Genomic DNA, 18281 nt, shown 5'->3' with positions numbered 1-18281 from the left:
CATTAAACATATATAATTATATAATGCATGGTTGCATATAAAATAAATTTACTCATTTTAGTTCTGAAATAAAATATTACAAAGAATGGATTCATAATTATGTGAATTATGTACTAATAATTGTGACGTAATGATGACGTAAGCAATCATCATTTCAATGGTAACCGGTCAACATTTCAAGGGCTCGAACATACGAAATAAGGACTCTATTACTATAGAAAAGTGTATTGTATATTACATAGTAATCTTCATAATGGCTTTGAATGCCAACATAAATACATTCGATGCTTAAATACAATATATTTTTGTATATTGTGATATCAAAATGAGATTATAGACTCTAACTAATGGATTTCTAACCTTGAAAACGGACATAGTTGCGGACGCAGATACAGAGAGAACCACGCCCCACATAGATGAGGAACCAAATCCGCCTGCATACGCAGAAAGCACCATACCGGATATAGAAAAAATCATGGCTAAAATCTAAAACAGAAGATAAACAAAAGTTTTCCTAATATGTTTATTTCTTGAGGACTTGAAAAAATGAAGTATATATCACCATCGGTTAAACTTTTGAACGTAATCTCTTGAATATTTATTGATCACGTAAAATAAATATTTTGGGGTAAGGTATTTTCCAACAAATAAGAACAGATATTAGCAATAATGTTTATTAATGTTTGCCATTTAAAACGTTGTTTTTGAATTAGTAAAGATTTTTACTCTGAGGCGGCATAAATCGAGTATTTAGTTTTGTTTAAATAACATTTCATCTCACCCTTAAAGCGACAAATTTGTCGAACAATACGATCCAAGATAACAAATATACGAAGCTGTGATACGTCGAGTAAAGCGCAGCGACGCCTGTCGGTGACAGAAGCTTGGGATCAAGTGCCCGGATGTATGTGAATTGCATCAGGCTCCAGAGGACACAAAACATTGCTGTCAGACCTACATACTGACGTATTCGTCGCTCACTGTCAGTGTAGTAAAGTTGTCGATGGTTTCTGAAAACACGCGATAAAATAAGAATTCAGATTAAAGGAAAATCGTAAGTGCGTCAGAACTTCAGAACTATAATGAATTTCAAAAGAATACAGGAAGTTCGTTTTTAGGGGCTCGTGACCTTTATTACTTTAAACTATTATGGTTTGACGTAATTTAGCATGGGAACGCGAATTCAAACGTTTGTTTAAACGTCAAATGAGTGTATGGATGTTAATAAGAGCCTTTAAAATATGTAACATGGTTTATAGAATCTGATAAAACTCTTAGTAGATTGTAGCTTTAAAAGAATAAACAAAATGTGGATGCTGAAAATATCGTCGTCTAAATATTTCCAATAAAGGAAAAAGAAATTCTCGGAACGGTAAGTGTTAAGTGGAAAAGTTATAAGCTAATGACAAATTATACACTAAAATATCAGATTGTAATGTCCTCATTACTTAACAAGGGAGACTACTCCTGTGTTGGTTGGTATAATGTGGTCGGTATGATGAACTAGACTGTTACAGTAGCATTATAATTCACTAAACCAACACTATATGAAGGCAATTCCTTCTGTCATTTTATACTAAGTAGTTCATTTTGTTTTGTATGTAATGTTGCTACAATAAAATCTTTCTTAAACACATTTTGTTTTGTATGCAAAGTTTTTTATTGAAGCAACATAAGTTTTGCTAAATGTATGATCTTACCAATACGCTATGATAGTAAATCAGCCAACAACATAGCAAATGACGAATGACATTGTGAAGCGTGATTAACTTGAGATTACTTTAACAAAACCCGAGATTACCTGAATTCCTCTAATGGCTTGCTCTCCCTGTTCTTATAGACATATCTCGCTAAAACAAAGAGAGGATAAAACAGCATCAGCAATCCAGTCCAAATGTACATTAACAAAAATGGCGCCTCGAATGTTCCAGGTATGTAAGTTTCCCGCGCAAACTGGGTGGCAAGAATCCAGCTGACAGCAACTGTGGTCATCAGGAAAATACTGAGGATGATATTTCGGAACTTTGCTGAGGCATCAATGATGGCATGTTCGGAGCTCTCTGTGGGATAGAGTAAAAGAAGGCAAGGGTATTATTCATAAACAAGAGGCCCATGGGCCTTAACGGTCATCTACTCATGGCACAAAACAACAAAGTCACAGTATAAAGTATTGGTTAACGATTAATATAAACAATACAAGGAACTCCTTAGTTGAATATGTAAGTTTCTGAAATAAGTAAATGTCATTTGTTGAACAAACTTGGTAGCCCTTCATCCATATATAGTTGTAACCCATTCAAGGATTAAGGAGGAGTCAGATTTAAAGCCAGATTTCAGCAAAACTCCCATTTTGGACCCCCGCCGTTCTATTCCCATAGGTCTTACCTCGATCCTTTATAAAATATGATTGTCCTCACATATAGTTCCCCCTTCTGAGCCCTGCTCCTCCGTCCCAAAGGGTCGTTTATATACAATATGATTGTCCTTCCCCAGTGATGTTTCATACAAAATATGGATACATTAATCCACTCAAGGGTTAAGGAGGAGTTGGCTTATAAAGCCAAATTTCATCAAAATTCCCCCTTCTGAGCCCTGCTCCTGTCACAAGAGGTCGGACCGAACAAGTTTATATTATATATGATACCCCTTCCCTTATGATGTTTTATACAAAATATAGATACAATTTACTCAAGGGTTAAGGAGGAGTAGGATTTTAAATATAAAACAAGCACTCATTGTAATGGACACCATTACATAATCCCAAAAACGACCCTCTCCCTCCCCATCCACACCTGCAGCAAATCAAGAATCTAAAATTAAAAAAAAATCCCCTTTTGGGGCCCCTCCCCTCAGTCCCTTGGGGGTCGGAGCAAGCTCATTTATAGAAAATATTTTTGTCCTTCCTCAATGATGTTTCACACCAAATATGGATGAAATCCATCCAATGAAGGAGGAGTAGGATTTTAAGGCTAAAATTAAGAAAATTTCTCCTTTTGGGGCCCACCCCTCAGTCCCTTGGGGGTCGGACCAGGCTTATTTATACAAGAAATGATTGTTTTCCCCAATAATGTTTCACACCAAACATGGTTGAAATCCTAAGGATGAATGAGGAGTAGGATTTTAAAGCTTAAATTAAGAAAATTTCCCCTTTTGTGGCCTCCCCCTCTGCCCTTAGGGGTCAGACCTTACTTATTTATATGAAATATGATTGTCCTTCCTCAATAATGTTTCACACCAAATATGGAAGTAACTCATTCTAGAGTTAAGAGGAGTAGCGTTTTAAATGCAAAGTGTACATACGACGCATGGCGCACGAAGACGGACGAAGCATGATGACTATAGGTCATTCTGACCCTTCGGGTCAGATGACCTAAAAAACAATAACAGATTAATTACAATAACCGGTTTCATTTGGTCTCTATGCTATCACAATCTGTTTAATTTGTAATGAAGCTAAGAATTCCACAGCATATATTGAAATCCAGATTACTAGTTTTGCAATCTCTACACAGCAAGGAAAACCGATTTGATTTATCTTGCTTTTGTTTAATATTCCCTTTGCTTTAAGGCTTTTGCCTACAATGTATTCATGTCAAAACATGTTACTAGTAAGTAGTTATATAGAAGAAGGCAAAGTGTAATGTTCAATGTTAGAATGATTTCTGATTGATGGGAATAAGTTTGAGAAGTACATAGAATACGTCAGATCTTAGATGTGTGTTGCCTGCAGAATCTCGAATGTTAATTTCACGAGACGAAATATTTTGAAAAAAAAAAATTTGTCAGATTTTTTTTGTGTGCGTAGCTTATGTATAGGTATACTGGGACGAAATCACATTTTCATGTAGCATATGTAGCTAGGTGTAAAAATGCAAGTATAGGTGATACAAAGGTTATCTGAACATGACTCCTTATGTGATGTTGTCAGATCCTCTATTGAACGGAATGGTTATAAGGATCTGTATTGTAGTAAGATTGGTTTGACTCTAGTCACTCACTGCTATCTACCAATACCGATAGGTTACTCGATAAGAGTTTAAAGGCTAACGGGGTCTTGCATATTTTAAATATCTTTATTCTATTTCTTCATAAATACAATGTTATTTATAAATTCATGTGTTATACTGAGTGAATTTATATATAGTAAACTAATAAACAAATTACGATATCTGATTTGCAATCTATGAATTTTAATATTTTTCACTATATTCATTTTTAACATTGTAACCTTAACTTTTGATTATTAAAACCAGTTACAATATGACTGTTTTTTGTGTTATATTGTTGTTATTGTTTAATTTCGTGGAGAGACAATTTCCCGACTTTCTCTTCGAAAATTATCCGCTCGGGGAGAAAATGTTCGCCTATATCACAAAGTCTAACAGTAATAGGATATTCATTCTATATTACTTATTATAATTTCCACTCTATTCGTGGTTATTTTAGTTCGAGTAAATATACCGCGAACATGGCGGAATTCAATCAATTTCGAATAAAACCAACAATCGGTAAGAGGAAACATATATCAAGACGAGGACTACTACGGTATTACTATATGGAAGTGAGTCTATTAAATGTCGTTTAAGGGAAGCCGTCTTGTCGTACACCGAAACTAAATAAGTCATCCTATGACTACTTAGCGATCTCAGTGCAGTAACAGAAATCATTATGGACGTATACACATGCACATATCAGGTATACAGTGGAACGATGTACTGGTCTCAGCGAACATATCGGAACATCTGTTCAATAGACAAACCGCACATATCAGGTATACAGCGGAACGATGTACTGGTCTCAGCGAACATATCAGAACACAAACCGCACATATCAGGTATACAGTAGAACGATGTACTGGTCTCAGCGAACATATCAGAACATCTGTTCAATAGACAAACCGTCACATATCAGGTATACAGCGGAACGATGTAATGGTCTCAGCGAACATATCAGAACATCTGTTCAATAGACAAACCGCACATATCAGGTATACAGTGGAACGATGTACTGGTCTCAGCGAACATATCAGAACATCTGTTCAATAGACAAACCGTCAGAGATAAGGATACGTGATTCTCATCCAGATAATCATTACTCAGGTACGTGCTATTATATAGGTTAATGAACTGCTCATGCGTATTGTAAAAATATTATGGTGAGTCGTTTCTCTCCCTCATTGCTAGATCGATCAGTCGGTTACAGATGCTCCGTCGCCACAAGAGGCTACATTTACCATTTGGACAATAATTGATAGTTAAATCATGTTTATATATGTCTAATTAACACTAAAATCCATATAAAATAATTTATTTTGGTTTTGTTTTTTGCGCAATTATTACCTCAATTCCATATAGGGCATAGTGTCATGGACGTTTTAGCGATGTGATTAATTATTTTAGATAAATTTATACTGATACAGAATAATAATCGCATTTTTTTCAGTGATGACAATACATGTAGTGTTAAGTAAGTCACTATTGTTACTGAAGGTAGGTATCCATTTACTTATAGTGAAACTATAAAGACATAAACATGCTGTCCGTTTTTTCTGTGTTTCTTTTTTTCTTCAGGTTTCAGACTTTAATTAATGTTGACCAAATGGAAACTTCATCCAAGTATTACATTATCCTGAATGCTAACTGCTTTAACTAGTTTTACATGGGACCGTCAAGTGGAGAGGGATGAGATCCATACACGCCGCATACATGGGAGGCCGTCCTTACATGACCATAGCTGTTAATAGGACGTTAATTAATCAAACAAACAAAACTCAAGTTGGAGGACACATTCCAAATCTTAACGAAGCTACAGCGCACACGAATGGCAATCTTTCTCTATTAAAACAGGAGCAGATGGAATCGTATTTCTTTGTGTTACCATAATACATACTAATAAATGTTCTTTCATGTTATATGAAACTCGTCTAGAAAGGAAATGCAGAAAAAAACCTTTTCTAACGAACAAAGCCTATCCGTGAACTCGGAGTGGTAGTCAATAAATAGGAGACTGATCTTTACCTGTATTTGTCCTCATTTCCACTGCCAATCACGACGAGCCTGTCTCATACATGATGTTCACCTGTAAGATAAGAAATACTACACTTATTATTATCCACATTACAATAAAGATGCTAATTACGTTGTCAACCTAGTCCAATGCGTTATAGAGGTTTAGTGGGTGACTGTCCTCAAAGAAAAAAGAACAACATTATTTTTGTATTTTCAGATTCTTTGATGGTTTGAACTTTCTGTCCGCAGTCTTTATTATTAATCTTTTGTTATACTTTAACCTTTGAGTCCTCTGTTAGCTGGATAACTAACGGTTCCTTGTCAAACACATCATGTGATTTCCTTCTCCCCTTATTTCCCCATTGCCGATCCCTTCTTGCACTTTTCCTTGAATCCTCTCTCTTCCCCAATACCTTTCCATTTCTTTCTTTTCTTTCTTTAGATTCCAAAAGGAGACAGATTTACATAAGTGTAAATCACTTTTTTCTGAATCTTTATTATGTTGTATGTGTACCTCATGAATTTTTTGTTTCCAATAAAATAAAGTTTAAACTAACCTTTGAGTGCGTGATTCAGATTGGGATTGATTTTAGATTGTTACCTGTGTGTCCGTGGTTATGATTCATATTGTCACATGTTTTTACCTCTGATTGCTTGGTTCCTATGATTGAGATTTAAGATTGTTACCTGTGTGTCCCATAGGGGACAAACTCAATGAAAATGGATGTTGTCATATTGTTTGTATTTGGCGGATGCCCTGTATGGTAACGGGATCCGGCCCCGGTTGTTCGGTATCTACTTCCGGAAAAATCGTACCTAAACAAATGAGAGGGGTACGTACTAAATCGCTTTAAAAACTCGATAATATTTCATTTGTTTATTGAAACCTATCAAAAATTAGAACAGTGAAAGCTTAATATTTTAATATGTCCAACAATTGTATGTGAAAATGAGAATAAAGCCTCCTTATTTGTATTCAAACATGTAACCTTGATGGTATTTCCGTGCAAAACTGAGAAAAATGCGTGAAAATATGAGCATATCTCAAAATATCGGATGCATTTCTTTAAGATAAGATGTTGAATGAAGAATTGGGATAGAACAAAAACTATCTACCACTTCAAATTTATCGTAAAGACATCCTTTGTGCCATAATCAATGATGTTTAGTGAGCATGTTATGACTAGAGTGAAAGTGTTTGGTACGCAAAAATTCCGGTTTGGTATAACAACCTAGTTAAATTTTAATCACAAACAGGGAGCCGCAAATAAAGCGTGGCATAATCCTCGCGCTTCACAGTTGGTATGAAAACCCAGATATCAAGCTCAAAGTAAGAGTTATTAATGCGTGTATTGTAAAACTGAAAAAAAACAGCTGGTGACAAAAATAAACAGTATTAAATTTGGTATTTTGACTAGTTTCCATGACTCAAAAAAATACCAGAAATGGAAGGTTTGCAATAGAAAAAAGGCACAACTAGGGCACTTGTCTGATATATACACAGAAAACGCGTTTCGCACCGCAGGGGGCCAACTCAATGAAAATGGATGTTGTCATTAAAAAATCGGGGTATTTACTATAAAGCAGATCTCTGTTTTATAGTAAATATCCCGATTTTGTTAATAATTTTTCAAATCTCGTATTTTTCGAAAAAAATCACATGACTGTCATATATACTCATCAGTCCATCCACCAAATACAAAAAAAACTGTATGACAGTACAGCATCCATTTTCATTGAGTTGGACCCTGTGTTTCGCACGGGATAATAAAATCTGATTTACTGAAGGAACGAACAAACGATCAAAGTAACGAACGAGCAAAAAAGGACGCACGAAAGAAATCTTTTTTTTGGTTTCACCAGACTACTTTCGTACGAAACACTTTATGCTTTTATAATTTTGAATATTTTAGCATTGTCAGCAGATAAATATAATTCCTGATGATACGTCTTTCTAATGATTTCATAAACGTCCTTGTTCTTTTCAATAGGAATGTTGTTTAAATAGATGTAGGGCAGTCGAACAACTGAAATGACATCACAGCCAGTAAATTATGGAGAATTGGATATAAGCTGTTTCATAAAAATGAACACTTGAATAAGCATCGTTCGTTTCGCCCTGTAGATAATATCACGGGAGAGATTATAACCAGAAAAATACCATGAGTAAACATTACGCATGAGTATGGAAGTATAAAAGTGTCTAAGACTTGATTTGTATTTAAAATCCTTAATAATTGATTGCTGCATACTTGTTATAGGGTGTGGTGGTTTTTCTGGCTTTCCCCGATATATACTTTGATATGACGAAGCTACATGATATATATATATATATATATATTACAGCTACCAAACACAGGATCACAAACTTACATGTATATAAATTAATAATTGTTTTCTATGATGATAAGTATGTATCGGCTCTTGCCGTGTAATATGTTAATTTGACTGCGTGAAATAATAATACTGTCTTTAAGTTATCCTAAATTTTTATTTGTGATTCAAATTTTTAACCAGGTTGTTATACCAAACCGTAAACTAATGAATACCAAACCGGAATTTTGTACGTACCAAACACGTACACTATAGTCATAACATGCTCACTAAACATTATCGATTATGGCACACAGGATGTATTTATGATACATTTGAAGTGATAGATAGTTTTTGTTCTATCCTAATTCTTCATTCAACATCTTATCTTAAAGAAATGCATCCGATATCTTGAGATATGTTCATATTCTCACGCATTTTTCTCAGTTTTGTACGGAATTACCATCCAGGTTACATGTTTGAATACAAACCAAGAGACTTGGTCCAATGGATGGACATATTAAAATGTTAAGCTTTCACTGTTCTAGTTTTTAAAGCGATTTAGCACGTACCCCTCTCATTTGTTTGGGTACGATATTTCCGGAAGTAGATACCAAACAACCACGGCTTGATCCCGTTACCATACATTGGGATGGACTGATGAGTATATATGACAGTCATGTGATTTTTTTTTCTCTCAGAAAATACGAGATTTGAAAAATTATCAATCAATCGGAATATATTTACTATAAAGCACAGAAAGGGACGACAGTCGCCATAGTAGAATTTTTACCACCACCTCGATTAAACTTATTTTTAACAATAGTATACCTTTTTTCTTGAGTCATAGTCACGCATCAGTCCTCCGATAATCCATTATCACAAACATACCATGCAAAAGCATATAAACGATGTCTATATAGTCGAACGCAGTATTTTCATCCAAAATTACCGGCGCTTTCTGACTTGTGACATCGAAAGCAACGTCCTAGTGGAGAGCGATTAGAGTGAGTCCCCCTGCAGTGTAATTTAATCGGTTTAGTCAGAGATATTCCGATGCGTTTATTTTCGCGGAAAATTTTAATATTAAAATGTATCGGAGTATCTCTGACTAAACCCATTGAATTACACTGCAGGGGAAGTCACTCTAATCGCTCTCCACTAGGACGTTGCTTTCGATCTGTATTCCGGTAGTTTTAGTCATCTTATAATAGTGCATAGTCATCATTACAATACAGTAAAAGAGCTAATCAGTCGTCATCATTGTGAAAATTAATCGAATATAATATCATAACATATATTTATATTGTTTTATATTTGTAATGCAATTTTTTTGTATATGGTTATATATTTGTAAACCATTATATATTTGTGTATCAGTATTTATTTGCACATTGTTATATATTTGTATATTCTTACATATTTGTGTATTGTTATATATTTATATATTCTTACATATTTGTATATTTTTATATATTTGTATGTTCCATTGTAATGAATACTTATACTGCTAGTTGGACATTGAGTGAGATTGAATTAGGTGTCGTCCTATTATAGAAATATTTATAATGAATTGTTAACTTCCTAATCGATGAGACTGATTCCGCTACAATGGTTCTCTTTAATACCTGCATAAACTTTCCGAAAATAGAATAAAATCAAAATATGTTTTGACATACAATAATACAAATGACGTAAAAAGTTTCCATCCATCTTGATATCTTAGCAGTGTAGCATTAAAACGTTTGACAATTACTTCTCTACAATAATGTGATCGTCATCAGAATAACAAAAACAGTACATTGTGAATGACTATACTGCTTTGAGGTCGCACTCTTGATAATTTTGAAAAGAAAGTTTCAGTAGACTGTGATAAGTCATTTTTCTCCTAAAATGCTTTTCGTTTTACTATGAATAAAACACATCGACAGTAATCCCTGGGATATTGGGGATGACATATAATAAGCTAAACGGTCATTTGTAAACATTTTCAGTAATGTTAATAAATCATTCAGTCAACCCGTATTAACCCAAAATCGATGGGAACACGGTAACTCTTCGGTATTCTTGCTCACTTACTTAAATACGTAATGATATATTTATTCGAAATAAACAAAATACTTGGAATTGAATTATTTCAATTGTTATGCACTTCAAGAAACTGTTTGTCTCAAAACATAAAATAATTTGTTCGACAATAAAATAGTGGAGGCATGGAATACCTTCACCATGGATGTAGTCAATACAGAAAAATAAAATGCCGGCAAAATAACCACAGGAAAACCCACTTCAGGGATCTCAACCATTTTCTTAGGATAGTTGTATGCAGTATATATGAGTATATCTTTTAACCGATAATGCGAATATTAATATATAAAACCATGGTGAATTAATGTTATACTGGTCAGATACATTTGGTGTTTTGATCCTTTATGCTTTCCTATGACTGAGAATCAATGACATTCTACCGTATAATATGTGCATTTCATTAACATTATCACAAATCGTATAAATGTAAGACTTTTTAGTTCTGCTCTAACTGCCAGATTCATAAAAATGTTCTATACCTGTATTTGTATCTATGAATAATTGTGAACAATCATTCATCATGTATTTGTATCAATGAATACTTGTGGACAATCATGATGAATCCTGTATCTATGATAATAGTGGACAATCATGTATGTATCTGTGAATAACTTGTGGACAATCTTTAATCCTGTATATGTATCTGTGAATAATTGTGGACAATCTTTAATCCTGTATATGTATCTGTGAATACTTGTGAAATCATGAATCCTGTATGTGTATCTGTGAATACGTATGTTGTGACAATCATGAATCTGTATCTGTATCTGTGAATAATTGTTGACAATCATGAATCCTGTATATGTATGTACAATCATGAATAATTGTTGAATCCTGTATATGTATCTGAATGATCCTGTGTATGGTATCTGTGAATAATTGTTGACAATCATGAATCCTGTGTATGTATCTGTGAATAATTGTTGACAATCATGAATCCTGTGTATGTATCTGTGAATAATTGTTGACAATCATGAATCCTGTATATGTATCTGTGAATAATTGTTGACAATCATGGATCCTGTATATGTATCTGTGAATACTTGTGGACAATCATGAATCCTGTATATGTATCTGTGAATAATTGTTGACAATCATGGATCCTGTATATGTATCTGTGAATAATTGTTGACAATCATGGATCCTGTATATGTATCTGTGAATAATTGTTGACAATCATGAATCCTGTATATGCATCTGTGAATAATTGTTGACAATCATGAATCCTGTATATGTATCTGTGAATAATTGTTGACAATCATGGATCCTGTATATGTATCTGTGAATAATTGTTGACAATCATGAATCCTGTATATGTATCTGTGAATAATTGTTGACAATCATGGATCCTGTATATGTATCTGTGAATAATTGTTGACAATCATGGATCCTGTATATGTATCTGTGAATAATTGTTGACAATCATGGATCCTGTATATCATGAATCCTGAATCTGCGAATACTTATAGACAATTATATGCCTCCTATAATTGTATCTATATATATGCTTGTCAACAATAATGAAGTTCTCCCGCTACGTTAATTAACACCTAGCCTACACTCTCTGGCCAGTGGACGACAGATTTCCTAGACACGATCGATAATATCATGTTATCTACTTATATTGATACAGCCATAGTAGACTGTGCCTCTGTGATAGTAAAATACTAGACACCAGCTCTAGAATCAAATACAATATTGCAGGTAATAAAACCTAAATCTCACACCTACCTTTTGCAAGTAGTTCCAATCGGTAACAAACATAATTACATCTATATCTGATGTCACAATTCTAACAAGGAATGGCACAGGTCATATATTCCGTGTGTATGATTAATTGCACGCGCGCCCTAATCAGTACACATGCACTAGTGTATGCTGTCGTGTTGATTCGGTTCCGTTCATGTCTATAAAACACATCATGGTTCTACCTGATGTCTCCGGGAAACTGTTAAAATGCCTTCTTGTGTGTGCAGTATCCATAGTTCAATTTATTGATGCCGCCGGCAGCTGGTTTGGCCTGATGATATCAGATCAAGAGCGACAATCCTACCAGGTCTGAACAGCTTAACGCAGAAGGGGTGAACTAATCAGAAATTAGAATTCAATATAATCGTAAATTATCATCGAAAACATTTCTACATTGTATCAAGGACATCTAGCAGCATTGATAATTTAATGTTATAATATTTGCAGTTAATACATAGAACAGAACAATTTTCAGAAATTTCATGATTTTTTCTGAAAGCTGACAAAACTGGAAGTATCCAGGCGTGTGTTGTTGGCCGGAAGTGACGTGACAGTGTAAGCAGCGAAACCCGGGAATTAATCCTTGTCAAAATAGATGAGGGGAAAAACTGGGATTACATTGATAAAATAGTATCGATGTAAAAAGCGTAAAGGACGTATCATATGTCTTTCTTTGTTACTATATTTGTCAATAAAGTACATGTATATCAATATTACTCACAACCACTTCGTTGTTTACCGATATCGCAGTTCTTGTTTGTCCCCACCATCGTGACCTCGAGTAATGAAGATTGAGGAGTGTTGATGTCATCACAGTTTTACTTCAAATATATGAAAATGCTGTTTTTCTTTGTGTTATATGTGATATGTTTTTTATCATTAACTTGTATGAGTCAAATATCCATGTTTTCAATTTTGCTCGCTCAGAATTGCAAATACAATGGTAATACAACATCTAGGACTCATTTGCTGAAGATCATACACATTATTATATCAACAGTTTTTGTTTTGCTATTGATGACATTACCCGAAAACAAAATAGTAATTTAATTTAGATTATGTAATAACTTGGATTAGATAATATTTTTGTAATTTAATTTCATTTGTTAGACTCATTTTTATTGGCTAGATTTTTTAAGTTATTTTTCAATAGACTGAAAGAATTGTACATACACAACATTTTCGCGAGATGATTTAAAATTTGCACATTCATTGGTCAAACACTGAACTATTTGATAAGAGATTTATGCGCTACAGCTCAATTTGTTTTATTATAAAAGGAAATAAAATTACGGAGATGTATGCCAATAATAGTACCTAGTTCAGTTATCGAAATGACATTATAAGCATTACATCGCGTCTTTGAAGAATATCCATCCATTTTTGTCTTTGAATTCATAAACCCAAAAGTTATTGAGAATACTGCTGACGTTTTTGAAGGAAATATGTCTTAATTGCATATATAGCAAATAACTTTTTTCCGTTAAAATCTAGCAAATGACAATGATAAGCACCTGAGGATTGTTACGCTCTCGGTTATGTAAACATCGATATAACAAACATTATATAGAACATTGATCCATTAATGTCGACTTATGCCGATAATACATGTACACTGGAAAGCAGAAGAGTATGTTTTTGTTGTAACAGAACTAATGAGGATATATGAGGACGCAAGGACCAAATTAAAACTAGGTCGATAAAAAAACCTGTCCATAAATAGATAATTGTTGATAACACGTTATTACAACATTTATAAATACAGATTATTACAAAACTAACAACAATAACTAATTGTTTATATCACTTTGTGTACCTTCCTATGAGCTAGAAGTTCACGACATGCAATACACATTTCCCAAAAAGTCATACAATTACTTTTTAATAATTATGTATTAAATATCTTATTTTGATTATGATGCATCACCAATGGCAGGTTATAATTTCTTCTTGGATCTTATAAAAAAACAATGGAAATAATGGTTAAAATAAATTAACTTAAATTTCAAACAAAAATTTGGCTAGTTTTCGAAAAGGTCCCGAGTTCGAATCCCTGCTCGCGTCTACTACTTTTTTATCTATTTGAACTGATTTTTTTAATTACAATTTACGCAAAATAGACATTAAATCCCAAGAATGCATTTGCCTCTGTAAGTCATACTTCTTAGAAAACTTGTTAAGCAATAAATGAAATTCAATAATATTAGCGTTCATAAGACCATCTGCATTGAATTTTTCATAATGCCAAATCATCATATCAGTAAGGAAATTTGTGTTTGCGCTTCTTTATTTTTATTTATAAACCAATGAACGGCATTGCAAAATCAATGCAAACCGAAAACATGTTTATCTCTTTTTTTTCCAAAATAATTTCTCTCTTCAAAATTTTGTTTTCTCAACGATAGTAAGATTTTATCTTAAACGCTAGATAGATGGAAACACAGAGAATTCAATTTTGACAACAAACTGCGAACGCTCTATAAGCCGATCAATATATAGACATATTTCTAGATGACAATTCCACGAAGTGACAGCAACTCTTCATACCCAAGATAACGAAAGGGCCGTAAAATCTCGTGGCGTGCATGGTATTGTGTTTGGCCGCACATGGGAACTATCAATAACATATACACATCATTTAACTTACTATAATAGGCTACAACAATAGATAAGTGATATCACTACCCATTGTCTATTGTGCGACCAGACTATGTATGTACAGAGTGCTTCACAACCATATATTGATTTCTACAACTTTCAGTCGGCTTTACGTTAAATAAAATATCTACCATTGTATCGTGTGACTATTTTAAAACTATAGAAAACCATGATAAAAGTGCTGAACATTAAACGAAAAGATGGTACAGTAACTGTTTCTTCTAATATTAAATGGTTTAAAGTTTTATTCTAGATGCACCCTTCCCCAGCAGCCTTCCTTGAACATGTAACAAAGCAAAATATCATTTCGAATATGCAGTTAGCAATTAAACCTATTATAGCGAGTGGCGACCACCTATCTATATTGACCATCTACTTAATGAGATCTATTTCTTGATGTCTCCTAATTTTTCCCAATTTCATCAAAGACCTGTGTGTAAGACCATTTGGCTTTGATAAACAGGTGAAGGCCAGGGCCCGGTTGTTCAAGAAGGGGTTAGCTTAATGACATGATTAGTGAATTTTTCATTTCTCATTTGCTGCATATCCTTTGACTATATTTTCACTAAAATAAGTGAAAAGGTAAAGCTTAGATTTTTTGATATTCTGGTTAACTTTTATAAAGTCAAAATTACAAGAAAAGATTTTATCTTGATTTGATCAGTGTTTCTTAACAATCATTAATAAGCGTATCACCCTTTGAAGAACTAGACGCTGAACATCAATGTTAAATGTGGATGTAGGGAGTATAGGGGTGTGGATTATTGCGGTGATTTATAAATATAGTTTCGACTGTATTGAAAGGTAAGTGGCTGTGCATAGCCTTTGGTTGTATATCAACAGCGTTGACATACAAGCACTCTCCTCTTACAGTTAGAAACTGAAGTAGACCATGATGTCCGTAATATTTCCAAATGTCATAAAATTTAACTTGTGAATACAGATCGCTTGTTTTTTTGTCTTATACAGTTTCGACTGCATTGGAGAATTAACATGTTGTATGAAGCCTTGGATTTTATATCAACACACACAAATACGCACGCAAAATCCCCACACAGACTGAAGTAGACAATGTAAGTAGAGGAAATGAAATCAATTGATAATCTTCATGTGGGTCAAGTTTCTATATAGCGGCATAATTAGACACAGAATATAATCCTGACTGGTGTTACAACTGTAATGAACAATGGCGAGTATAAACCCGAACCATTCAACACTGGAACCAATAACACAGTTCATCAACACAAAGTACACTCATTAAATTCAAACGTCATTTGAAAACAACGAGGATTGGTCTTATTTCAGATAAATTCAACATATTATAATCACGGTAAATCAACTTCGATTGTGATTGAAAATTTTGTTACCTACTCTGTTGAGAATATGGTATCGTTGATCATTAATTTGAATAGTTATGGACCAAAAAGGGATCCCTGGTGTACACCTTGGGAGAGCAACATTATATCATCAAATAGCATAGGCCCCTGGGGCCTTTTGATTTTGTAAAGGTATCTTACAGGTTATCTATCATAGTATTACAAAAGATACCTACGTTTTGTGTTTCCTTTGCAAAATTCAATGATATCCCGTAACAAGTCCCTAAGTGTAACACACGAGCGATATAACCCCGCTAGAATACCTCGCCACGAAACGATAAAATTACAAGTACAAAAAAGCCGTTGCGAAATATTTTTCAGTGAACTTGACGAACAACAAATCGAAAAGTGAGCATTTATATAGTAGCTCCAGTAATGTTGGTATCAATAACATTAAGTTGGGTTAATTCGAGTAACTTCCTCCGTGATGAAAATTCGTGGTATACAAGAAACTTTTCCAATACTTACACAACTTACAGTACAGTACTTAAACTCTTAATACCAACTATGGCCGATTCCAAACCCTTCGGTCTGATACATGGAAATGATGCCTCGATTGCTTTAGGTAGCTGGTACTTTGAACAGATGGAATAGATCTTTATCAGGAGATCAGAAAAATACCCCAAAATCCGCAAAATAGAGTCTTTTGTTAAGTCACAAAATTCGAAAGTGCATCTTCATGTAAACGGCAACTAGAATTTTAAGCAATGAATTTTATTTGATTTTTCAGAATATCATATATCCAATATAATACTTGATGTCTTTCATGTTGCCGAATGTTCTCTAGTAATGTCAATGAATTAACCTGACAATAAATACCAAGATAGCATCACCGGTCAACGTTACATTCAAAAACAGGTAATAAAGCTGCGCTTCAATACTTGGATTTCTAATTATCAAAACGACATGGGTGAAGGTTTTATGGTATCTCGACATCGTTATAATACAATTACAAGGGTAAACATAATATGATCTCGTATTGGCCATGCGATTGTCATTAACATTGCACAACGTAGTCTTTATGTAAATATCTTGCCACACATGTTGATTTCGAGATACCAAACCGGCATGGATGAAGTTCACTTTACCATCGATAAAAGTCCCATCTTCCTGTAATTGTGTCGTATTATTTCTAAATGATCACCGTGACGACACAATCACAGATATGGGAATTATCAACGGTAACTCGTACTTTAGCTCCGTCGTTTTGGGGACCAGAAATGTCGTTATACATCTAAATAAGTGATAGGTATTGTGAGTAAGCAAGCTTAGTTTCTAAGCTTCCCTTTAAGCCTGTACTCATGCGCGTTTCTTTTGAAAGTCTACCGACGATTGACGGCATTTTGTTTATGCTGTATGTTAAGGTTGGCAAACAGAAGGCAAACAGTGCTGTCAGTATTAAATACAACCGCAGTATTGATCAGACACTTCTACAGACGTCAGAATTCTATAGACAATCAAAAAGAAATAACATCAAACATATCTACGACAACTTTACCAACATGTCTTTAACAGAATGTTTGTGCGTCTCTAAAGAAATAAAAACTATATTCAGAACAAAAATGATGTCAAACAAACGAAACGAAACTACACAGAGAACAGATTTTACGTCATAAGCGGAATGAAAAGGCGGATTATTGTGAACCGGATATTAGTTAGACCCGAAAAGCATCGTGAAAGTATATTAGAATGACTGATGTCATCCAAGCGGGTCACATGACTAGATTAGTAGGGGTCTGCAGCGTAAATGACAAATTGATATCCGCTTTCTTTTCTTACAGCCCTTATCTGACATAAAGTGGATACAGATGTTAATATATCAGAGGGTGGATACAGATGTTAATATATCAGAGGATGGATACAGATGTTAATATATCAGAGGATGGATACAGATGTTAATATATCAGAGGGTGGATACAGATGTTAATATATCAGAGGGTGGATACAGATGTTTAATATATCAGAGGATGGATACAGATGTTAATATATCAGAGGATGGATGGATACATCAGATGTTAATATATCAGAGGGTGGATACAGATGTTAATATATCAGAGGGTGGATACAGATGTTAATATATCAGAGGATG

General features: G+C 34.0%; 1 protein-coding gene across 1 annotated transcript in view; it reads right to left on the bottom strand.

Moving 5' to 3' along the window:
* Positions 1 to 12256, bottom strand: part of LOC138309387 (solute carrier family 35 member F3-like) — a 33884-nt gene extending 21628 nt beyond the window's left edge. Inside the window, exons 1-5 of the mRNA XM_069250575.1 lie at positions 12141 to 12256; positions 6018 to 6078; positions 1802 to 2060; positions 782 to 1010; positions 361 to 486 (exon numbers count right to left, since the gene is read on the bottom strand). Of these exons, the coding sequence (XP_069106676.1) occupies positions 361 to 486; positions 782 to 1010; positions 1802 to 2060; positions 6018 to 6033 (630 nt within the window). The 5' untranslated portion in view covers positions 6034 to 6078; positions 12141 to 12256. The remainder of the gene's footprint in view (positions 1 to 360; positions 487 to 781; positions 1011 to 1801; positions 2061 to 6017; positions 6079 to 12140) is intronic.
* Between the last annotated feature and the right edge of the window lie 6025 nt (positions 12257 to 18281).

This window comes from Argopecten irradians, chromosome 15, assembly GCF_041381155.1.
Source record: "Argopecten irradians isolate NY chromosome 15, Ai_NY, whole genome shotgun sequence".
Lineage (NCBI taxonomy): Eukaryota > Metazoa > Mollusca > Bivalvia > Pectinida > Pectinidae > Argopecten > Argopecten irradians.
Note: the sequence above shows the minus strand (reverse complement) of the source record. Positions and strands in the feature narration are given on the sequence as shown.